The following is a 25180-nucleotide window of genomic DNA, read 5'->3' as shown; positions in this document are numbered from 1 at the left end:
CACACTGCTGCTTAGCCCTGGTTATGGTCCACGAAAGCACAAAAGATGCAAAATATGGACTGTTTGACACTGTGTGAAGGCAGCTGTGGCTGTAACTACACCCAGCACTGTTGTAGTTATCTGCTGTCACATTGCCTCTGGCACTCAGTAGACATAGGAGAACACCGAATCACCTTCAGTTGAAAATGTTTTAATTGTGATGTAGAAACAGTAGAAAAATGCATAATATTGCACATAATCACTAAATTGCACTTCCTCAAGGTACAGATCTTTGCATGGAAATTGGTGACCTGAATAATGTAATCTACGGCGTAATCCAACAATGAGAAGCCAGTATGTGTCTTCCTGACATATAACAGTACCATAATCTACATAAAATGAGAGCTGCTGTTACAAAATGACTTTAAGAATTCAATAAATACTTGCTTTGTAACAGCATGCAAGTTCAGTGTCATTGCTACATCATTAGTGTTTTGTTTGTTTTATTTTTTTTTGTACTTAACCAAAGCTGGTGGCTACAAGTCTTCTCTGCTGTAAGATTGCTACCATACTCCTTTAGCACTGTGTATAGCCCTTCTACTCTTGCAAATTCAGTGCACTGTTTGTGTGGGTTGGTAGACAGGTGTTCTGTAATTGTTTTCTGCTGGGAAAAAAAGAAAAGAGTAATTCAATTTTATAAGACGGAACTTGCAGTTGAATGGAAAGATAAATCAATATTACAAAACAACACTTTAAGTAGCCGCTAACTGGACATGAAACAAATTATTTTAAAATAAAACAGGATCTAGACTTCACATCAGAGCTTTGTTGTGACACAGTAAGTGAGACAAGGCAAACTCTTAATGCACTCAAAAATTAAAATAAAAAAAAAGACAAAACAAAAAATAAACAAAACAAAGAAAGAAAAAGCAAACAAACAAAAACAAAGAACACTGTTTACGTTATCATAGAAAATACTCTGCCTTATAAGTAGTTAAAACTTTATATATGTTGTTAAAAAATCCGACCTAACCTATAACACTTGTTCTGCATTTTCAACAATTGTACCTTCTTCAAGAGGAGGGGCCAAAACATATATGTTTTAAAATTTCATCTGGGTCTTTGCTAAAAAGGATAGATATTCTAAAATATAGACTCTGAACATTATGTGTCAGTGTAGCCAACAGAAAATGACAAGACAGTTAAGCACAGTGAGCTAAAATTGAGAGAAAGAAAGGACAGAGAGAGATAAAGGGACAGAGTTACAAAGAGAGGGAGGAGACAGGGGTTACTAACAAAGGCAGGCCGACGTTCACTCAGACAGACAAACTGAGCAGGTTGTTAACAGATAAGGAGGAAGAGGAGAGAATAGACAGGGTTATAAGAACAGCAGTGACACACTGCCATGTACTGAACTGTGTTTCAGTCTTTTACACATTTTCTTCTCAATAGTCAAATGTTTGTGCTTTGCCGGAGGTGGGGCTGATGTCCATTCAAAAATTATAGCTTCACTCATAAAAGGCCCTCCACATGGCGCCTCCTCTTGTTGCCAAGCAATATGCTCTAAGGGGAGAAAGACCAAAAGTGCATTGCATTGGAGGACACAATGAAAAGACGTAAACATAAAGTGAGAAGTGCATTTACCCAGTATATAAATAACATTAACCTTTAAACAGTAACAAGGTCAAAAACCAGGACTGCATATGGTCAATGCGTGAAATTGAGGACGTAGCTGAAAACTGTTGTGAAACTGATGTAACTAACTACCTTCAATGGAAAGTAGCTAAAGCCTGCTGGAAAAGACGCTAAATGTAGCTAGATGACGTAATACACTAATTAGCATGATTTCATTTCAGCGTATTTGCATTCTGCCTAGTGTCAGCCCTTCATCTGTTTGCTTCTCTCCTACTCTCTGTGCTCACATGTACAGTATTGTAATATAATAAAGCTGTTCTCATTTACATGTCTTTCTGTTTCTGTTGTCAGAAGATAGAAAGTTTGAAATAGTAACTGAACATGGCCCATTAAGACTACATGACAAAAAGCAGCCAGTTCCAAGCTGCTGCTCTGCTGATAAAATCTTGATTTTATAACTGCAACGTCGTCTAACAAAATCACCAAACACATAAGTTAAAGACAACGGCTGTGCTGTGATTTCGACCATATTTACTTTTAAAATAATGACTCAGAGAGGAAGTTAGAAGCGACAGAATATCTTTCTTATTTTGTCTCTCACAGTGCACAGCCTCTGTCTGGGTTACAAGCTGCTGCTCACCCTCTCTGCCACTCACTGAACAGAGGAGACACAGAGGCAGGTTTGCCTCTTGCTTGCAGGGCAGTAATGGCGACTCTCTTCTATGGAAAGTAGCTAAGGTTTGTCCAAAAAGTCACTAGATTTGTTGCTAGGTCAAAAAAGTCATTAAAGGGGTCTGATGATGAAAACTGACGTGAATCCGCTATAAACGCCCTCTGATGACATAATAGAAAATGTTCTCGCCACACCAAAAGCAACATCCATCGTCCAGTGGTGTCACTCACTCACTCACTCACTCACTCACTCACTCACTCACTCACTCACATTCAGGGTTGTGGTCCTGGACCGTGATGGGTCCAGCCAGAAAGAATACATGTACAAAATGTATCCCAAAGCTCACCTAGTTTTTGCAGGTGCGTGTCGACCTCTCCAGCACACATGCCAGAAAAAGGTTTGACAGAATTTAAAATGTTTTTTGTCTCTGCTGTCCCCCAGCTGACTTGACGTGCAGTCTCAACTCAAATGAACTTGTTTCTGTCGTTATCCATTGCCATGGGATGATTACTCCCTCTGAATATTCCTTCATCCATTTTGAGAAGAACGGGGGTATTAATGTGCCCAATAAAAAGGCAGTTTCCAAAGCCTTCATGTTTTATTCAAAGGAACCAGAGTTTCCAACGAGCATGCTTTTTGGACTCTGTCTTGGATTTGCGTTTTGGGGTGGATGTGAACACTTCGTTGGAGTAAGGCAGAGCAGGGCATTGTTGGCTGTCCAGGGGGCAAAGTCTCTTCATCAGGGGCAGTAGCTTGTCCTCCTGCAGCTTGAAGTCTAGCTCGACACTGTAAGACAAGCATAAAAGGTATAATTTTAGAATATTTAGATCATGTAGAATACAAGGATTTGATTGTATATTTCAGATTTCTTGACCAACAGGAAAATCAGGTACATTAATCAGAAGGGTTTTAAAGCTCGTGATTTAGGCGGCTATAGCATTTATGACTCAGTTTTTTATTTTTTATTTTAGTAATCCACTGATGTCCAGATGGAGGCTGGGAGGGAGGCAAACAGTTCAAATGCACTGACAGACACCCTGGCAGCACATATTTCTTGCGGCACACATCCATATTTCAGAAACTCCAGCGAGTAATAGAGTTCCTTTGCATCATCTCAGTATTTTTTTTATGCATGCAGTAAAAGGGCTTTTCCTGCATAGATTATATTTGTGTTTAAAAAAAGAGCCAGAATGTGGGTTGCTCCTGACATCAGACTTCCACATCCGCCAGTGTAATCCCAGGCTGGTCATCGTCTGATTTTGTTCCAGCACCGTAGTTGAACTCTCTCTCCGATTAAATCTCTCAGGCCTGCGAGATATGTGGGGCTTAATCCCATCCAAATGAAACCATTGAGAGGCCAAGCAGACCTTGATTAACTGCCTGTTTTCAAGCATGGGATAAATGCACTATTATACACCATCTCCTTTGACTTTATTGCTATTGATTTGTAGTGTTCTGTTAATGTATTTATTCCTGGGGCATGCAATACATTTTGGAAGCATCATTCTGGAAATAAAAGAACATGAATCATCTGTTATGTGCCTGACAAAATGACAGTCCTGAACAAACCTTGCCTGATAATGAAATATTCTGTTGCTTTTTGGATTGGGGCATTTTTGATCAATCCTTTTTTACATTTTCATTTTTTTTTTTTTTTCTTATCCCCAACATTAGTTAACACACTGCATTTCAAACACAGAGTGAATACTATGACCTACAAAGCCCATACCTGTCATTCAAAGTCTAGAGGATTAAAGGTAGAAGGGAGAACTGAAGCTGCCAAAAGAGATGACATCTGACATGTCAAGGTCAAACATATAGTCCCCTTCTTGTCTGCAGACAGATAAATAGACATTAAGGTACAAAGCCTGGCCTGATAGGGTAACCACTTTGATGGGCAATGTAATTAGTTCACTGACGGATATGCCGTCCTCAAAGTGACATAGTGAATCCTGGGAACTGTCCTCACCCTTAAGATAAGTGTCAGTTAAGAACAGAGCTCTGTTAAAGCCTTCAGGGGAAATCCTCTTGCTGTACATTGCTGTGCTCGTTCTTCATTTTCTCATGTGCATTTTTTTTTCTTATTTCCACTTCAAATGAAAGCTAACACTTACAGAGCTTTTGAATGCTGAACACCTGACAATGAAAATTTTGAGTATAGACTGAAGCCTTTATCTCTGCAGAACTGCTGTTTCTTGCAGTATGTGATGCACCTGTTTTACAACATTTCTTATTCATACTGTCCATTGTTTCATTTCCCCCTGTTTTTATCTCTATTTGTATCTTTTGTTTTATGTTAAAATCATTGTGTCCTCTACAAGAGCTGTTTAAATAATGTTGACTTGACAGAAAGCAGAGCAGGATCTCAGCAGCACAGTGCAACATAGAATAGCCTCAGCAATTATTAAGCAATTAATCACTTGGCAGATCACTGCAATTACTGTATGCTGTGGACAAATGCCTCGGTGGGAGGCCAGAGGCAGCACTGTACGATGCGGGTGGCACTGGGCAGCAGGTGCTTCGGCAAACAAAAGCCCTATATCTAAGATCATCTCTGTACACAAACAGATTGAAGCGGCTAGAGACAGGGAGGCTTTTCTAGGGCATTCAGCAAAGCAGATTAATCATCTCTTTAGCTATGCAGTGTGAGTAGCTGTTGCTGTGATCAGTGGAGAGCCGTTTGTTTGTCTGTGGTCGTGGTGTGCTGAGCACCACTCAATGATTGTTGCTCCTGGGAGGGATTTTGCCGCTGTGAGGTGCCTTTTTCAAATGGCGTAGTTTATTCATTGAGCAGTGTCTACCTGCTCACTACTATTCTCTATTCTTTCTGCTACTGGCACCTTTCAGCGTAGAGTCATTTCTCCTCCCTTGATTTCCCCTTCGGCCATTCGCGGTTCAAAGTCACCACTTGATAAGATGAGTGGTTCAGGCCCAGTATAGTGTAGCATCTCCAGAACTACATGACAGGCCATAGTAGATTAAACCACTGCAGAGTGACAGTTATTTCCTCCACTGACAGGCAACAGTTGAAGCATAAACTTCCCACAGGGTATGTAAATCAGATGCAGAAATTCTTTCCCTGTCATGTCTATCAGATATAAAAGCCGTTACCGTTGTCTGTTACATGGCTTTTTGCTTCACAGACGCACAGAGCAAAACCCAATCTCATTAATGAGAACAAAACAGAATAGGCAATCTTGACAATTCTTCACCAAAACAACCACAGCTCCGCCATCTCAGCGTGGGACACCAGTGCTAATTAGCTCCTTGCGTCTCATCATATTGCATTGCAGTTGCCTTTCTCTGAGTGTAACTGTTTTTCAAAGTCATTGTTAGTCCCAAATTGGAAGCACTACATTATATACTTTGATTTAAATGCTGGTTCTTATTCAACACAGCATGATAGCAATAAAAGCCCTTAATGCTTTGATCTGAGCATGTGTTTCAGACTGGGCTTCCCGGGGTAGTCTAGGCTGACTCAGTGGTGGGATGCATATAATTTGCAAATTATGCTTTTGTAAATCTTGTTTGAACTACATATGTATATAAGCATTGCAAGGAAATGTGAGGAGCAGAAGGTGGAAACCACCTCCTCTGTAATGTGAATGTGATGGCTCCTTAAAAGGGTTGCTTCACCTAATAACAATAATCATATTGAACATTTTGTCACCTTCCTATTATGATATCTAGCTATGCAGATTTTTTCTCCAATTTTATTTGTCTCTAAGATTTCTGCCTCCACCCCAATGAAATGAAAGTGAAAACAGCACTGAAACAATTAAACAACAATGTGCCTTTTCAAAAGCAATTTCTGCCAAAAAATGTGGGCAGTTGAACTCAAAACTATCTGCATTGCTAGATACCATTAGAAGTAGTTAATGGGTTAATGAGTTAAACGACCCTTTCAGGGATCCCTTCTTCCTCTGATGTAATGGACAGAATCATTATAGTTCTTGCCTTGATTTATAGTTTATATATTCTGCCTCTCTCGCCCTCTTTTCCACTCGCCATACGTACGCCCTATTTGTTGCAGTGATGTATGAGATGCTGCAGTATGCGGTGGAGACTGTAAGAGGAAAGCTTAAGTCTGGATAAGACCCATAGATTGACTACCTGAGCTCAGCAGATGCTACAGTCCTGAATTTATCGGACACAGGAGATATTGGACTGCTCTGAAATTAAGGGCTGTGTCTCAGTGGCTGCTAATCTTGGTTACATTTGCAACATGCAGTTTCTGTCTAACTTTGAGGGGTAATTGGTCTTTTGGTCCCAACTTGGCTTTGGTCCATCTGCACTCAGTCCTCCTCATTGATGTGTCACACAGAGTGGATTGTACAGCAAGGTGATTACTTTTGCCCTATCAGCAGTTTAACTTACTGGATAATAGAATTTTATAATAACAGGGATGCTGGTGATGTCATACAGCAGTGTGAGTGATGAGGTAGTTTTATGCAGTACATCTGATATAAAGAGCAGAGATAAACAATAAAGAGGTGCTTTTATTTTTTTCAATCTTGGAAGGTTTGTGCTGGTGGGTTTTACTGAGGAATACTAAACAGCACTATTTGCAGAATTTAAGATATTTATGACAATTGCTTTGGCAGAGATGGATGGGACCGTGATGGATTACCACCCTGCTTGCCAACTACAGCACTGCTGTTCAATGACTGTTTGGATGAACTGAAATCAACAACAGTTTAATGATGCAGAGCACAGATGAAATGATAATCTTCTACTTTATTAGAACTCTGCAGAGTGCATCTTCATTGTAATTTTATTACCACACCACATGCTTTGGTTTGATGACAATGGACTGAAGGCACTTGTTTTGCCATCAGAATTTGTTCAGAGTTTGTTAATTAAGCCAAGTTGTTTCAGCGACATATTGAGTTGGCACACTTTGTCTTATCAAGATAAGATCAGGGAAAGAAAAAAAAGAGAAACTCAGCTATGTGCTTTAGGACTAGCTACTCTACGCAATGGGCTTTGCCAGTCTTCCAAATTGTATTACTGTTACATCTATAATGTTGCCTCTCAGTTCAATGAAACCCAAATGTACTCCGTTGCTCCATTTATCTGCAGCAAGACATAATTAAACCATAGGTCCAGACACAGAAAGCACCATTCACAGGCTCATTTATTTACATAGTTCTAAATATTCTCACATACCCTCTCCGCTTAAACCCCTCTATTAAGTTTCACCCTGTATTCTTTGTCACATTTATTATTTGTGATCCTTGCATGATTCATTATGATTGTGAATAAATTACAAAGATTATAATCATTGACTGTAACAACTGTAATTTCATTTCTGACACTGGAAACTGCCAACTTGTGAGTGTTGGTTATTGTAGGTCTGCTGTGGAACAAACTTTCTAATTTTAAGCTCCATAAAGTCAGGATCCTGAATTATTTACCATTCAGTGTTGGTGCCTGTGATGCACTGCAGCAGCTTTCAGGTAGGGTTTATTAAGTTCATTGACCTGTTGACTTTGGTTTCTATGGAATAGTATGGAATACTTACTCTCTTAACTGGAGCATGAGGGCATGTTCTTCTCTACAATGTAATTTAAATCATACCATAATTCTTAGAAAGGCCTGTGAACAATGCAATACAGTAATCAATAAAAGTGTAAAAATATATTTTTTACAGTTGCACCACAAGAGAAAATATGTTCTTTAAGTGAAAAAAGGGCAGTATAGATGTGTTGAGATCATGTGAGGCAAAATTAAATGAAACTTTTTTTGGCCTGTGTCCAAACCAAAATCCATATTTTGGACCATCTTATCACTAATTTTTTTGAAATGCTATTTATAAGATTGTCAAAAGGACACAGGGTGACATAGAGCAGGCTATCATCTGCATAGTTATTGAAAACATTTTTGTGGATAGGGCCTAAAATAACAGTATGTACTAACAGAAAAGACTGGGGCCCATAAGTGAACCTTCGGGTGCACCACAAGAAATGGTCAAATACAATCTGATGTTGTTGAATCCAGAGACAGAAAAGAGGAAGAAGGTGCCAAATTGTTTGGGAAAACTGGACCATTCCTCACTTATCATCACCAGCCTTGGCCTTGTTTACTTCAACATCTTTAGGAGTTGGATCAGCAGCGGGATGTAAGAGTGTTATACATTAAAGGTGAACAGCTTTATTCCAGATCTATTTCGGAGAAATCCATCAGTTTTAAAACATAATTTAGTCCAATATATACATCAGGAGTCTTTACAGATGGGTAGTCAGTCTGGATCTGTTTAGTTCAGTCAGACACATGGTCATCGGGAAACTAAGAGTTATAAGACTATTGCTTCTGACACCAGCCCATGTCTCTGACTGCAGAATCAGAGTGATGTCCAATAATTTGGTGTTGCTAAGATCCGGTTTTGCTTTACCAATGAGTTCAGGTCCAGTTTTTCCATTCTTGCTGAGGAGTGGTAATCAATGGTGGTCTCTCTCTCTGAATAAGGTTCATTCTGAAGAGGCTTGAATGTGTTTTCCAGTTTTATTGACTACAATCCAAAGCTGTTCCCTGTTTTGCAATGGTTTGGGGAGTGAGAGTGGCTGTCGCTCTGCAGTACTCTGTCTCTGTTATCCTGTTGTGTTTTCAGAGAGATATCGATGGATGAAAGCCTTTTGTTTCTATTTTTGATTCTTCCTAGACTGACATCAGACCAAAGCTCCTTTTTTGATGCACCAGGCGTAAAACATGAAATTGTCATTAGTCTTGCTTCTTAAGCATGTCTGGATCAGTTGTGGTGTTCATGTCCAGCAGGACTTGATTAGTGTGCAACCCAGAACAGGGAATGTGTCATCAAAATCTCATATTATGCCATTGGGCCTGATGTAAGAACATTTTTCTATTCTTATTCTAAACCTGTCTTACTTTTTCCCCCTGAGGCTTGCTCGTACGGGTGTGCCAAGTTTTAACTTGATGAGAACCACCTGCTCATGAGTACGTGCACGTTCATCATTTGAACATTAGCATAATCAAGGAGCTTTAAGACCTGCTGTTAAAAACTAAAAACAGCAAAATTAGCCTCGTCAGTAATGAAATAAATTAGAAGATATTAATACAGCTGCCTTTGTCATGTCAAAGCCACACTGACAGAGTTAAGGAATGGTCTGACATGAATTTAGATGCCGCAGAACATCTTAAAGAGGAAAGCAAGCCACGACTTAGATGGGGGGCGGTCAAGGAGACGTGACAGTCATGGAGATGGAGGAGAGAATACACTTAAGTATAGGCGATGTTTTACTGTCAGGTGTAATGGAGGAGTTTACCCGTGGATAGCAACTTCATTAGAGGAAGCTGCTAAAGGGTGAGAATTTTATTTTCCTTTTTATATCAGATCAGGGTTTATTTTATTTTATTGTTTTTTTAGTTTATTTCATCAACATGTTTAAACCCAAAATTTATTCAGATCAAGATCTTTTCATTTCTATGTCAAACATTAGATTTTTCCATGTGGAGGAAACCAGACTGGTACAACAGGCCTGGACCACGTGGGAATTGTGTTTGTGCCTAAGAGGAACTTCTAAACATGTGGAAATTGGTGAATATGACACTTGCCACTTGCCAAAAGTGGTTCTCACTTGAGGCCCAATGATTTCTCATCCGCCAGTCTCTGATATGAAATGAAGGTCCTGCTTTCAAGTTCCTCTATGGTCTTGCACCACAATCTGGGTCAGTTACACACAATTCACTCATCAAGGGAGAAGAGAGTGGAGGCATCTTGTCAAGAACAGGACTGTATTCCTTTTCTCTGCAGTAAAAAAAAAAAAAACCTTATTATCTTGCTGGTATTAAAAGACATTCTCTATTCTATTGTAATGCCATAGCTATAAAAAGTGAAGCAGAAAGCAGAAGTTTGGAAAGATCCTTTTACTGAAGCAAACTTTCATATCAAGAAAGGATACAGATTTTACATCTTCAATTCGCCTCTATGTGTTTTTTTAAGGTACGTTCCCTCAGATCCATGTGAAAACAATTGAGAGGTTTCATTGTACTGGAGTGTATTTCTGGGCTTGAGAGTATTTTCTAAACAGCTGTCTGTTTCCTGTTTTAGAGAACAAGGTAACACGAGGGTTCAGCAGTGGAGGCTTTTGGATTGAAGTGACAAATGACACAAGGTTACAGCTTGAGTGGATTTCCCACCTGCTTCTGAGCCATTTTTCAGCTCGGAACATATAAGAACCCTTACACCTCACAAACCTGTTGTGTACTCTGACAGGAAAACAGTGTCTTTTCAAACTGACAATCAATGTTGCAGTGCTTAACCCAGCCTTTGTTTCTAAGAATTTGACATGTTTATGGGATGTTATAAAATTCCTCATATATTCTGTGATTACTAATTCTGTCACAGTGCAATGCATTCCCCCAGAAACCCTTTCAAATGATATTGGTGCAACAGGCAATATGTACAGTACTGCAAGTAATAGTGCTGCCATTTACTGTGAGTTATTCTTTCCATATCCCTGATGTTTATTTTATGATTGTTCTCTTTTGGATTCCATTTACTGCGTCACACAAAAACTTTCTTTTAGATTCAACATTTTTAGTTTTTTTTTTTTTTTGTCTATCTTGCCTCAGTCAGATCAATGTAAATGTATAGAAAAGCACTGGTACACTAAACACCTCTTGTAAGCATCTCTTTCACACTGAAGCATTTTATCAGACAGAAAACAGCATTAATGACGCACTGGCATTGAAGTGGGCCCACCTGTAAATGATGCACGCGCTGTTTCGACAAGTGTCACAATTTGCTGTGTCTTGTCCTGTTCGGTAGGAGAGCCTGTGAAAAGAGAGATGAAAAGATATATGTGATCTTCGGTGACAGGCTTGAGCGTCATATTTCAGCACCTATGGGCATCAGCTATCAGACAGATTTGTTCAGCTTGTTTTTCACCCGGTGTTGTTTATTCCTAACAGTTGAAAATGCAGCAGGGGTTTTGATCCTGCAGTTCTCTCAGATTTGGTTAATCAAGTGTGTAGACTTGCTGATTTTACATAATAGGATTACTTTGCTTTGCCATGACATAGTTTTAAAATGTGTTCTGTGTCTCTAATCTATAGGCAATAGGAAGTAAGTGGCAACAAAATGCTGCATGAAACATATGAAATGAAAAATCAATATCTTTATATCTTCTGGGCTATACTGTACATCTTTTTTTTTTTTTATTTATCTTCCAACTCAATTTGCTACAGACATAATAAGCATCAGGAATGCAAAAGATTTATGTATATGTACATTGCTTCAAGCAACTGTTGTCTGTACTGTATAAACATTGTAGTTTTTCATGAATAAGGATCTCCACAGGACTGACTGTAAGTCATTTCTCTGTGGCATGACAGAAGCTTATGTATGCACATGTCAAAGAGGACACATCAAATATACAGCGGCAGTCTTTAATATCACCAGTTATTCATTCATATTTCCCTGTCTGAGTTTACATAAGCACGCAGGTGTGCATGTTGTTATTCGAGCTATATGTCACTGCATGTAATGTCATGCTGCAGTGGTATGGGGGATGAGAGGAGGGGCCGTGTTAGAGCTGCACATGTAATTGCTTGCTGTCGCGGTAGCCCTTCACCCTGATGGATGACATGTGGAGGGGTTGAACCTCAACTGTTCACCATGACATGAGAGGTGACCTCATTGAGGGGAGACAGAACAGCCTCCGTGTGGATCGAAAATGCTGATGGGAGCTCAAAGTCAACAAGTTCATCCATCCTGCCCTGTTCTCAAATGAAGTCTCTTTGAACAGCTGTGAGCAAGGACAGTAACTCACAGCACAGACAAGGTCTACACTAGTGCTGTGCTGCTGCCTGGCTTTTCATGTACATCCTTGTAATTTAAAGAGCTTCGCTCGAATAATCAAAGCGCATTAACCTAAATTTATAATCACTGCGTGTGCTCAGCACAAAAAAAAAAAAAAAACGTTCTTTTTCCCATTCAGTGTAAAATGTTCATGACCCAATATACTGTAGTGGCACTGTATTAAAGCCAGAATGCCACAGAGAATGATTTCAGAGATTCCTCTTGTGGGAAAAAAATAACTGCACCTCTGAAAGTCATTCTCTAAGCTGACTGTTTGTTGGCACAGATTCACTGCTGTGTTGTTTGCCCACGTCAGCTGTCCTGGGATATGTCCTGCCCTCGTCATTTCAGTTTCTCTGTCCATACCCCCTGCCTACGTGCCTGCTGCTTTGCCTCCCTGAGAGCTGCATAGTATTTTGTGTTGGATTGATAACGTGTGTACAAGAGCTAGGTCAGGTTAGTCAGGTCGCATTGTCTCACATGGCATTTCGGGCTTTATGTAAGGAGGGAATGCTGTGTGTTATCCTATGCTCTACACATTTTGTATGTAGTGTACAGACACTGAGGAGATATGCAGACATTATTTTGTGAATGACATTTGCTATATGATGCAGTGCCATGATTAGCATGGGTAGAGACCTTCATTTCAGTCTATACAGCAACTGTTTATGTAGAACAGTATTATGGCAAATTCATCTATACAGCATAAGTCTGAGTTGATATGCATCACACATAAATAAAGCTATGGACTGTTGTTACAATGAAATATGAGCTCAAGCAAAAGACTAATATTCTGTATATCATAATTTACAGCCACCTTGAGATAAAAACCTTGAACACTACAGTTTATATAATACACAAAAAACTTGTCAGGTTTTTAAGATATATTCAATTATGCTATGATTGACAAAGAACTGTGTAATGTTTTAATGTACTTCAGGGATGTGATTCTTCACTGTCAAACATCAAGCATTATCAGGTGCCACTGACCCACTTTGTTTAAGTTTGGGAAAACCTTAAGAGATGAGAAACAGATGACAAGCAAGGCATTGTCTGTAGTTACTGCTGTGCTTCTGTAATGAATATTTTTCATGTTTGTAACTGGCTCATGGCACATGCAAGAGACAGCAAGTAAAATCTCCAAAAATGAAGAAGTCTTATATTTTGTAATAATGTTATTTTCAACGTTGACAGTGAAGTGGAAATAACGGCTGTGAATCTTGTAAATACTGTGCGTGTACCCCTGCTGGATCAATTGATTACCTTCTTCTTTTATCACTGCATGTATGCTGAAAGCAGTGCCACAGAAATCAGTGGACACTGAGAGAGGTTTTTAGTTGCTTTTTGGCTAATCTTAAACTATAGCTCTAAAGAAGGCCATCTGACCGTCCAGCCATGCGAAAAAGGGAAGAGTCTTTAGAAAGGTACTATGGAAGGCAGGCTTCCCATCCTGTAACTGCACCTCTCTAATAACATTGATGGAACACAACACAGTGAAGGCACTATAGCAGGCACAGTTTTGTGGAGATGAAAGGCAACATGTTATGAGGCTGCACTAATTGGGCCTTTAAAACCAAGTTCCACAGAGCCACACTAGGGTGCCTTGTTCTCCACTGGATGTGGATAAGGCTTAAATACAATTTGCTGTGTGTTGCCATGGGTTTTAGAGATAGAGTACATTGATTCTTACAATTGCCCTGCTGTAAGAATCTGGCTGTGGACATGGCTTGAGGACTTTATGAAGCATGTTAATGCATTTTCTCCTTTAAAGGTATGTCTCTAATGAAATATGACATATAAAGAATTACTGGAGGCACACTTACTCTTGCAATAAATTACACAGACAGTACTCTCATGTATTGTACCCTGTATTTGAAATGCCCCATTAGACCTTGATGGTTGATTATGATATCACACCACAAATACAATTTTTTTTAGCCATGTTAGGCTTGGTGAACCTATGACTTTCCCTCCAGTGCCATCAGCAGGTAAAAGTTTTCATTTATTCAGTGAAAAATCTCAACTTCTACTCAGCAGATTAGTAGCATATTTTGTACAGATATTCATGGTTCCAAGAGGATGAGCCCTAATAACTTTGCTGATTCTCTGATGTTTCCTTGAGCGTCGCCATGTGTTTTATTGAAATATTTCAACAGCTACAAGAGGAATGACTGTGATATTTGGAACAGGAATTCACGATCCCCAGAGGATGAATTGATCTGACCTGACCTTTCATTTATCTCTGACATTCCCATCAGCCTCAGCTATACTTTGTTTTATGCTAATTAGCAAATGTAAGCATGCTTAAATGCTAAACCAAGATTGTTGATACCGTATAAACTTATACCTTCAAAGCATCACGCTAGCTTTGTGATTGTGAGCATGTTAGCACGCTGGTGCATGCTTTTAGCTTGAAGTGCTGCTTCAGAGTTGGCAGACTGGGTGAAGAGTCTTGTTCAAGAATAGTCTTTGCCTCTCCCAACTTGGGTTTTATTTTTGTGGCTTGCAATTGTTCATAATAACATGGTCATAGCCAGGTTAATTGCTGAAATCTGAGAACACAGTAATATCGCTATAAGGAAATCTGATGAGGAAAGAAACACCAGCAGTCAGACAATCACACAGGATTGAAACACACCTCTAGGTTATTTGAAAGAGAAACCGGGCAAACTGAATTATTACCAGACACATCCCATTGTAAACACCCATCACAGTTTACAGACTGACTTCCTGGATCAAATTTGATCAATTTGTGTACACAGTTTATCCTGTGATACAAGGGAGTATTACCAACATTTCTGGTCCTCTCTCTTTTGGATTTAACTCCAAATAAAGTGGTTAAAATAATCCGGCTGAACTGTTGGCTAGTTTACATCCAGTTCAGATTGCTTGTACTGTATTTCTTGCCCTGTCGAACTCTGTTGTACTGATGATGTTGCTGTGTTCCCACATCTTACTTTGTTGGATAGGCCTACAATGTTATAATTAACGAACAGACATAATGACCAAAGTTTTAAAATTATACGCAAGTTGTAATAAGTCAGAATTACCCTTTTGCATAGGTTTTTCCCCGATAGCACACCAAAATGGGCATGAATGTACCGTCTATGTTTGGTTGCATGTGTAATGTAAAGGTCTGCACTGTAAAGCTTACTCTACTCACCCCTCTCTCTGTGCTTCACCTTTCTCCAGCTCCTGAATAACTCCCAGTAGAACCTTGATGGTTTCCTGACTCGAGCAGATGAGGCTCTCCATGGCCTGCAGCTGTGCTTTGATATCCTTGTCTCCAGATAAGGGCATTATCTGCTGGCTGCTCCTCATGCCTGGGGCTCCTGTGTCTCTTGGAGGAAAGCCCTCGTCCCCCCCAACTGTTTGCTGAAGTTTAGAGGAGGCTGATACATGCCTTGTCCGACACTGCCCTTGTGACTGTACAGAACATTTGGCACTATGGGGAAGTGTATGTGACTGCTGTTCGTTTAGCTGCGTGCCCTTTTTCCGTTTACAGCTCACAGAGGGGCTTCCCAAAGACTCCACCTGTGTCAAAGAGTTCCACGCCACTGGGCCCGTGCCCTTTGACTTGTCCCGTGAAAACTCTGAGTTAGCCAGCTGGCGCTTTGAGGAAGTGCCAGCATCCATGTCTTCCTTGGGTAATCCTTTGTGTTTGGTCCTTGTCCCACAAACCTGGTACTGTTGTTCACTTTTGGAAGGGGGGCTGCTTGGGTGGCACTCTTCCGAGAAATGTGAGGAGTCTGGGCACGAGGGTCCATCCAAACAGTTGGCACTGGATAGCAAATCCTCTGTATCACTGCTGTCATCAGTGTGGTGAAGCAATGCTTTTGTCTGCCCCACAATTTTACCCTTGTACTTTGAGGACTCCCCGATTGGTTGTCCGTCCTCTCCCCCTGCCTTTATATCACTCAAAAACCCATTGTTTTGTCCCCTGTAATCTTCCACCAAAGCAGTATGTTTAAATGTATGTCCTTTTTTCCTCTCAAAAGGGAAAGTTTTATATCTCTTAGTGAGGTCTGGTGAGGTCTGGACACCAGTACTCTTGGTCACATTTGGAATAGAGCGTCTGGCAGGCATGGTCATGTATTTTCTGTGTGTCACTTTACAGGAAATGGATCTGGAGCGTCTTCCTCGATGCTCATTCTGAGCTTCACAGATATCCTTAAAACGCACTTGTAAGGCCTTGTTTCTTTTCTTCACTTGCTGTTTTCCGGATTCTGGTCCAGACTGCGTCTCAAGACTGTGTGATGGACCTGTCTCTGAATCTGATTCATCTGAATTTGAGAGAACAACGCATTTGGTGTCCTCTTTGCTCACCATATTTCCTGAAAGAGATAAAAGAGGGAAAAGAAATCAGAGACTGTGTGTTACTCTGTTGTGATGACCTGATTCTTCTCTCCTTTCGGGACCGTAACTTTACATTCTGGCAGCACATCATAAGCTTCTGTTAAAGGCACGATCTGTGATCCAACATCCAAATCCAAGATTGAAAATTTAAAGCACAGTATTTATCAATACACTTGGTGAAATGTGCCAAAAGTAAAACCTCAAAACACTCCTACACAAAAAAGACAAAAATAATCAAGTCGAATTCTCCAACTATGTATGTGAATACACTTGTATCTAGTTGCACAAATTATTAATTGAAATGTTTTTTTTTCAACTCTATCCTATAGGTTTATGTGATCACTTTTAATTACTGCAACTTTCTTGGCATGGCAGACAGCTCTAAATACTGCAATACCCAGGAGCCCTGGCCACAGCTGCTTTAGAAAGAAGAAGCATGAGTCAGAGTTGTGACAAATTCAAAATGTTTTGTCGTTGCTAATGAGAACAATAGTTGCAGAATTAATTCAAAACTTACCCAGATTTGGAAATGAATTTATTTAAGCTGCGGATTGTGAAAACTGTTTTCTTTATCTTTAGCTTCCACTTGCCATGAGTGATGTATATAACATCTTTTTAAGCTCAGTGACTTGACGTTTCTTGCAGGAATGCACCTTGGGAGTCATAGTTAACTTCCCACTTTTTGTTTTCATGTACACAAACTTGTACCTTCAACGTTTTATTTCTAGGACCAAATACTTTTTAACAATGAAATTTTCCTGCCTGTCCAAGCTGTGGAAGTGCTCTGACTGAGTCACATAACATTGACCAAGGAGTAAATGAATGAGACTTCCTTACCTCCAGAGCCAGGGGTGCCCAAAATAGCTCCTCCCACTCAGCAACCCTATACCTTATCCACTTTTTTGTCCTGTTAGGGCTTAGGATAGTGCTAACTCTTGCAGCTTCGACTAGCTCACTTGTCAAAAGTCGGATCATTTGCTTCAGGACACCTTTCTGGAATAATAATAATTGGGTTTGCGCTGTGCTTCTTGCTGCCGCTGCCACCATTTAGAAACTCAGTTCCCTAACTGTTTCTTCTATCAGTTATCAACCACTCTCAAACACACACACCTCAAGCTAGAAGCACAGGTTTGGAGCCAACTTGGGTGTGTTATCAGTGCTGAGATGCCAGATCACTGCATTACCTTGTTAAGTGGAGTATTTGCTAGTTGTACAAACATGTATATAATGGAAGTTTATGCCATTGTTTTGTTAAGGACAATATCACAAAACTAAAGCTGCGTGTGAACTAGACTGACTTTAGTTTTCATTTTCAACATATTTTTCATTTGGCCTTTTATTCATTTATTTATTTATTTTTACAAATGCCTTGTGACACATTTATGTTATTGATTTCTGTACTGGTGAAAGAATAATGCTCATGTTTCAGTATCATAAGTGTTTTGGGCTTAGTTGGTTTTATGGCTTATTTTCCCCCTTGGCTGATGTTATTTTTGGGGTTTCCTTTTGGATCACTGCAAACCACGGTCTCCTTTGGGGATTAATAGTGCAAATTAGCTTTAGTTATTTAAACATGACATTCACTTGGCTTCATGGAAAACTTGCTTTTGGCACATAGGAGAGTCACATTTACATTTAGTCCAGCCATATGTCAGGGAAACACTCCAACTCAAACAAATGGGTTTATGTGACAGCTCGCTTCACTGTTGTTCATATCATAATTACATCTAAACTGCTGAGCTCCTGTTCTCCGCTCTGCACTGATACACTCAGCAGCACTCATTGCCAACCTTAAGCTTTCTGTATATCCACGCACTTATGGTCATCTCCCTATCAATTCTATAACATTTCATAAGATATATATTTTGTGTGTTGCTCACTATTTTCCCCACAATGGTTGAGGTGTTTTGTTATCGAATGGCTGTGGGCTGGTTGGTGCTTGGCCCAAGGTGTTTACTAAATAATATATTCCCTTTGTGCTCTGAAGTCCTTATAGTAAAGGAAATGACCTCACAACTGCTGCCCATACATACTAGACTCTATACAATAGCTGATGTTGAGCTTCTCCACATGTATCTAAACTCTCTAGAGGGAAATCTAGTATCATCACTCCCAGGTCTCTGCTGTGCTGATTGGACTGACGAGGTGGGAGCGACACCAAACTGAAACTGTGCATGTACTGTGAGACTATATCATAAATCTGTGAGTCCACTGACTGAACTGACCTTAAACATTAAATGTTTAGAAGTTACTATTTGTTACAGCTTTATATTAAGCGATGCGAACAGTTTGGGAAACAAAGTTCACACAGAGATTTGCTACTCAACCAATTGTCACTTTAGAGTAGGAGTGTTAGTCTCCAAAAAGTGTTAAGCATATTTTCAAACAACTGTTTGAGAATATGGTTTATAAACCTTTGCCCTGTACAGCAGTGCAATCATGTAAGCTAGATTTTAAACAATAAAATAATTGAAAACAACTATTTTGTATACAAAAATATACATACTGGAGCAATGGCGTCCTGAGCAGAGAGGGAAGTCACATCCACATGTAATGTGTTGTACTCTGAGCCTCTCTGTTCACTGTTTTCGTTGCTGGTCTGGCAGCGCTTGCATCTTAGTACATGTGCGTGTGCATGTAAGCATGTGACTCCCTCGTTGACCCTCCCCTTTATTAAGACCCCACAAGCACCGCCCTCATGTGAGATGGCAAGGTGCAGAATGCAGTGTTCAAATGAGAACACCTGCAAGAAACCACGTGTTTGTCTGAAATGGCCCCTGACAAAGAAAGAGACAAGACCCGATCACAGATGGACTGGCTATGGGAGCTATGGGCTTAAATCCTGGTGTGCAGGTGGACCAATAAAAAAATCCAAAAAGCTTTTAAAGTTTTTACCGGCTCCATACAGCGTCTGGACTGGATCAGTCGGCGTATTTACTGGCTCCCTTGGTGTCATTGTGCTACCGGCCCGTGGATAAGGCCAAGGCTGAATTTCTTTCCCGGTCCTTGGGGCTAATGCTGGTCTGGGTTTACCGAGATGGAGGACACTACAAGCGGCCAAAGGGTTCCAGTCTGACTCGGAACTGGCTTTTCCTCTCCTCAATGCGTAAGTACCTTGATGACAACATAATGTTACATGTCTATTTTCATTAGTGACCGGCTACGGAAGGCACGATGATGTTGGCTAACCTGCTGTTCCCCATATTATGAATGTGTTTGGCTAATGTTGCTATTGCTAGCTGGCTAACTGTCGGCGTTGCCATGGAGCATATCGCGGCGATGCTAGCGTGGACTAATGGTTGTGGCTAGATTGTGTTTTGTTTGTTGTGGTTTACACAGGGTAACTTTTATTAAGTTGTGCTTCTTGTTGTGTGGTTAGTGGCCGCTTTCACTGACCTTGCTGACTGAGAAGGTGAAGGGGGGCCAAACGGAGGCTGGAATTGTGGCGGACCAAGCATTTGTTTAGGTATGATGCTGGTGGTGTAGTGCAACATCTAGAGGCAGTGACGATCGTCTACAGAACCTTTTGAGATCAGCCAATCATTTAGAGAACTTCAATAACATGATAAATTCTTTGTAAATGTAGAGCTATAATGAGATTCATATATAAGATGTATCATTTAACCACTTTCATACTAATGATGCACCAACCATTAACCATCATTAAGCCTTTCCTCATTTGTACATATATCCAATGGAATAGCTTGATGTATATTAATTATGTAATAAATCTGCTTTGGTCACACAAACGACCTAAAATTACTTTCAGAAGGCAAAGTGCTGCTTGTTTTTGTCACCCCCCCCCAACGCCCCCCACCATGCAGAACTTTGAATTAAGGCCCATATGATCAAATAAAAAAACATTACATTTTCTGTCTCATCCGTGATTAAACACATATTCATAGCTAGTGCATGAAAAATATAAAGCAGTCCAAGGAAATGAAATGATGTCTGATATGGTTGAAAGGAAACATCAGAAAGAGCTGGTTAATCATTTTCATATGACAAGACACCACACGATAAATAAACTCCAATGAATCTTTTATTACCACACAAAAGCAAGCTATTCATGGTGTCGCAGCTCCTCTGAACTAATCGTGTTGTATCATTCAGAGACATTGTAAATCCGTCAATGTGATTGTTCTGGTTGGGAAATTTATACTGAAGTGACATTTCCTTACTGTCAGTTCACAGCTCCCAGGAAAAGCAAGGGTAGATTATACTAATGTTAATTTCTGATCTACAGTTGATGTACATCTGCAGTGCAGCTAGAGCTCTGACATAATGGCCAGATGTGTAAAAAGTATTCACAAAAGAATGAGTAACCCAGTGTAAAATGAAAAGAATACACTTTTTAATGATGGCAAACTGTCTTTGCTCCATGTGACCACATTCGTCTTTGTGTGGGTGTACGCACATGCATGTGGGCACTTGTATGTATACATGGTTGTATATCAATGTGTGTCTATGCGCCCTTTCATGCTGCTTATGTATGAGTGAGCGTGAGGGAAAGAGAGACAAGGTGTTTGAGTATTTCAATGTGTTTAGTTTCAGTGCATTCTCGTTATGCTCATTGAGATCAGATCTCGGTCCTGCAGAGCAAAACCAACTGCAAATCCACTGTAGGTGTTAAAGATTACGTTTACACCTACCTAAGATCTGAACACAATGTGAGCCAGACCACTTCCAGAAGTGGTCAGGCAGATCCGATCACGTTCTGATCACAATGCATTTCCACCTGCATTAACATGCGTCGTTCCTTATTGGGATAAGATGTCCGGATACAGCTCACATTTGAATACCAGGTGTAAACGAGGTCTGAGCGCGTGTCAGCTTCGTTGTCACCTTTTCAAAGAGAGGCCTCTGCCAGCATCTTAAGGAGCTTCTGCATAAGCACATGCATAACAGCAGACAGGGACTAATAATCAGAAGCATGAGGTTGAATTCCTTGGGACTCCTGCCATGTGTTTCACCTTGCACACTGTCCACTGTAACCTAACTCTCAGCTCAAACTGTTGATGAGATGGAATATATTTAGAGGCAACTATCTTTCATCTTGCTCCCTATTAATGCTGGGAAAAAAACTGCATGCCAATAGCTTCTAGTGTCACTTTAGTCACTACAATGCATTCAGTGCCAGATGAGAAGAGAGAGGAAAAAAAATAAAAACAAGCAGCTCAATCTCATTATACGTGAACAATATGGTATGCTGTGTCATGAATTTCCACGCAGTTGTTTTGGAATTCGGTGCAGCTGAATTTTATTGGGGGTGGTATTTGTTCTGAAACATAGCTTAGTGTGCACTTTGATTTTTAGTGTAAGTTGTTTGTCAGAAGCGGTTCCACAGATATAAAGAATTTGTTCGAGGCTGATTCACATGGGATCATACTATTTCACACTCAGAAATACCAATCTCACACCACTGAAAAGGTAATCACATCTGCAGGAAGTCTCCTCTAAGCGTATACAATTTCTTATGCAGTCATGTAAGGCATGTAAAGCAGCTAAATGGTAATTCACACAAAGAGAAGAAAAGCTCTTCAGTGACTTATTATTGTTGGAAGTCTGATACACAGAGTGAGAATGAGACGAAAGATAGGGGGAGACTGATGTGACACATGGATATATTCAGATAGCTGAGCGAGAATCTCCTTTGCCTTGTCGTCGTCTTTCTTCTCCTCCTCCCAAGCCCTCCTCCTCCTCTTCTCAAAGCAAGCTATATCTCTGCTAATGACCTGAGGTCCTTCCCTGATTTGGCCTCAGCTATCCAAAGGATTATGAATAATGCATTGACTCTAAAATTGCAAAAGTAATCCTCTGAAATCTCCTTATGTACCCTGGCAGACCACGTTGTCTGTTCCAATTGCCCTTCAGTTCTTCACGCTGAAATGCTGCATGTACGAGAAGAAAAAAAAAAAAAAAAAAAACACCTTTTGGCTACAGTATCATGATTGATTTATTTTGACCACAGTGTTGTAGAAACATGGCTGTTTGTAAAGAATGTTAATACGAGGCATGGAAACATTTTCCATGCCATAACAGGTCTACAACACTGCTGACTCATGATTTATGCCCCCTCTCAAAGCAGAGAGAAAGAGATGGCTTTGCTTAGATCGCCTTGCATCCTTGTCAGACCACATCAACACAATAATTACTGAAGTGTATCCGTAGGATATTTACATAGGGCAACACTGCCTAGCCACTCTCATTAATGGTTAAGTAATGTTGTTATAGTGGCCTCCCACTCCTCAAACATAGTAACTGCCACTGCACCAGCGTTGCAAATTGAGTGCATCGTAAACATGGGATGTTCTTCACTGCTGCAGCTCATCATTTTAGTTTTGTGTATTGCAAGGTAAATGCTTCACTCTTCATTGGAACACAGGTTGATGCTGTGCTCATCATCCCCCATGTGTTCTACTGAATGCATTGTTACTGTGCAACGTATCCATTTTGCATGAGGAATATTTTCTCACTATTTGCATAAATTACAGTGTGACATTGCACCAACTATTCCTTCATAAGCACAATGTAAAGGACAAGATATCACTGCACCATACTGTACCTATGCCTTTGTCCAGTGTGTGTAGTCGTGTGTGTGTCCCTACAGTAAAGTACAGTGTATGTGTATATTATAGTATAGGTTCTGACCCTATACACTCCGTGTCGCTGTAATCTTTTTTTTTTTTCTCAATGCACCATCAACCTCTTCTTTCAGCTCCAAGAGTTTTTATATTGTCTTTTGTTCAATTTTTGAAAACAATCCCAGCACAGTTGTGAGAGCTCCACACTCACACACCCACAAAGACACACATTACATACATCTTCTTATTCCAGCTGTCGTCCAGAGCTATCTGTATCTATCCGGGCTGCAGACTACACCTGTGAAAGTTTGCTTTATGACATTGGCTTAAAAGATTTATCACTGAGCAGCACTTTCTGTTAAAGGGGAATAGCAGGAGGTTTTAAAAGGCTCCCATCCCTGTATCTCCTGGATGAGAGCACTAGCTGTGAAATGGATCCAGGGGAAGAGTAAGTTTGGATATGCAGGGAGGGCATTTTGTTTTGTTTTTTTTTTTGTTTTTTTTTGTGATCACGTTCTCTAGTTGGTGTGCGTCTCTTTTTGTGTAAAATAAGAAAGACGGTGTCTACTTTATAGCTTACATCTATAGTGCATCACCCTGATGAGTTCATTGATTCATAAAGGGTTGGGCTTTGTTCATACACGTGTACTCAGGTTGAAATGATGATTAACTTGGGTGTAATGTAGAGGACAAGTTACAAAGTGAAAAGAATGCTGAGATAAACGAGCCACAGTGTTTTTGGCACCTTTAAAGCTGTACCCTGTCTGTGTTTCCTGTAAATTTAGATAGTCAAGGAATGACGTGTAGGAAATAGAGGGTAGGAGAGAGAGAGAGAGAGACAGAGACGGGGGGGGGGGGGGGGGGGGGCAACGACTGAGAGCAAATTTAAGTGCTGTTTTGTATGTGATGCAGTACCCCTAGAGCTTTCCAGATCACACATGTCATTAGTCATGATAAGTCTCAATCCATCTTTCATGAAATTTAGCCTTGAGGAGCAACATCACTCATCGCGTATGAATGTCATGTAGTCTACGCCACTTAATACGATAGGTGTTTTCCAATAAATGATCATCATTCTGACAGTCTGCTACAGTACAATGTGCAATAGTCTATTAGTGAGCGCTCATCAATATTCTTCACTATCAAGCCCAGACAATTCACAAGTACAGCAATCCCGATAATCAGCCCCAGCCTCATCAGATAAACACTGCATGTCTGTCACAGGCAGCGAAGATGCACATTATGATAAGTGTATTAATCAAAGTCAATCACCGTTCATCTTAATTTTCACTTCTGAAGAAAAACCTTTGACGTGTTCATCTGATTAGTCATTAAACCTTCCGATGCTTGGATGCAAAAATGCCCCCTCCCTCATTTATCCATATCTAATGCATGCAGGGATCATCATACACATGAGGCAACACTATCCAAACACTTTAACAGTATTTCATCGTAATTCATGGGTGCTTCACATATCCACTTTGATTCAATTAAGATATTAAAAGGCAGACGCACACCAGATCAATCCCCCTCCCCACTCTCTTTGCATTACCTGTGAATATGTGTGCAACTCCAAAAAAAGGGAGTATAACTCTTACCTTGAGAAACAAATCAGAGGTGCAAAGGACAAGAAAGCGCAGATCCCCTGTGGAGCCAGTGTTCATCCATGTATTCAGTGGGTGCCAGGGTACCGTCCGACCCCTGGAGCAGCTCTCGCAGGCTGCGGGAGGACCAAGAGAGAAGCAGCCGGTGCAGTGACAGCTGGAGTAGTTGTGGCACATCCGGCAAAGATTCAGGTTATCGAGAGGAAAGAGGAGAAAAAGCAGACAGTCATTGCCTCAAAACCTCATCGGGTCCTCACTGATATCCACCTCCTGCCTTCTACTCTCTCCCCCTCTTCTCCCTTATACACCTTATTCAAGCATCACTGACACTCATTCGCTGTTGTCCCTGCACTCACCGGGAACAGGCTCTCACACACACAGCGGAGATCTCCATCTCGCGGTGCTGCTGCTGCTGCAATCCCTGTGCATTCGTGATTGAGTGTATGTGTGTGTAAGAAAGGGAGGGAGAAGGTGGGCTGGTGGGTGGATGGGTGGGTGGATATGGCAAAGGGAGGAAAGAGGAGGAGGA

The 25180-nt window shown here is 40.5% G+C and overlaps 1 protein-coding gene across 1 annotated transcript; it reads right to left on the bottom strand.

Moving 5' to 3' along the window:
• Window positions 1-184: 184 nt before the first annotated feature.
• Window positions 185-24890, bottom strand: LOC111649546 (inhibitory synaptic factor 2A-like). The gene is made up of 4 exons (XM_023399298.2): window positions 24646-24890; window positions 15271-16441; window positions 11010-11081; window positions 185-3073 (listed from the first exon to the last, which is right to left on the bottom strand). Exons 2-4 carry the CDS (start codon window positions 16434-16436, stop codon window positions 2890-2892), a joined length of 1422 nt encoding a protein of 473 aa, XP_023255066.1. The 5' UTR covers window positions 16437-16441; window positions 24646-24890; the 3' UTR covers window positions 185-2889.
• Window positions 24891-25180: the final 290 nt, after the last annotated feature.

The sequence above is a fragment of the Seriola lalandi genome, unplaced genomic scaffold, assembly GCF_002814215.2.
Source record: "Seriola lalandi dorsalis isolate HSWRI2012SDOR001 ecotype SW California unplaced genomic scaffold, Sedor1 jcf7180002051200, whole genome shotgun sequence".
NCBI lineage: Eukaryota > Metazoa > Chordata > Actinopteri > Carangiformes > Carangidae > Seriola > Seriola lalandi.
This window is presented reverse-complemented; position numbering and strand designations above follow the sequence as displayed.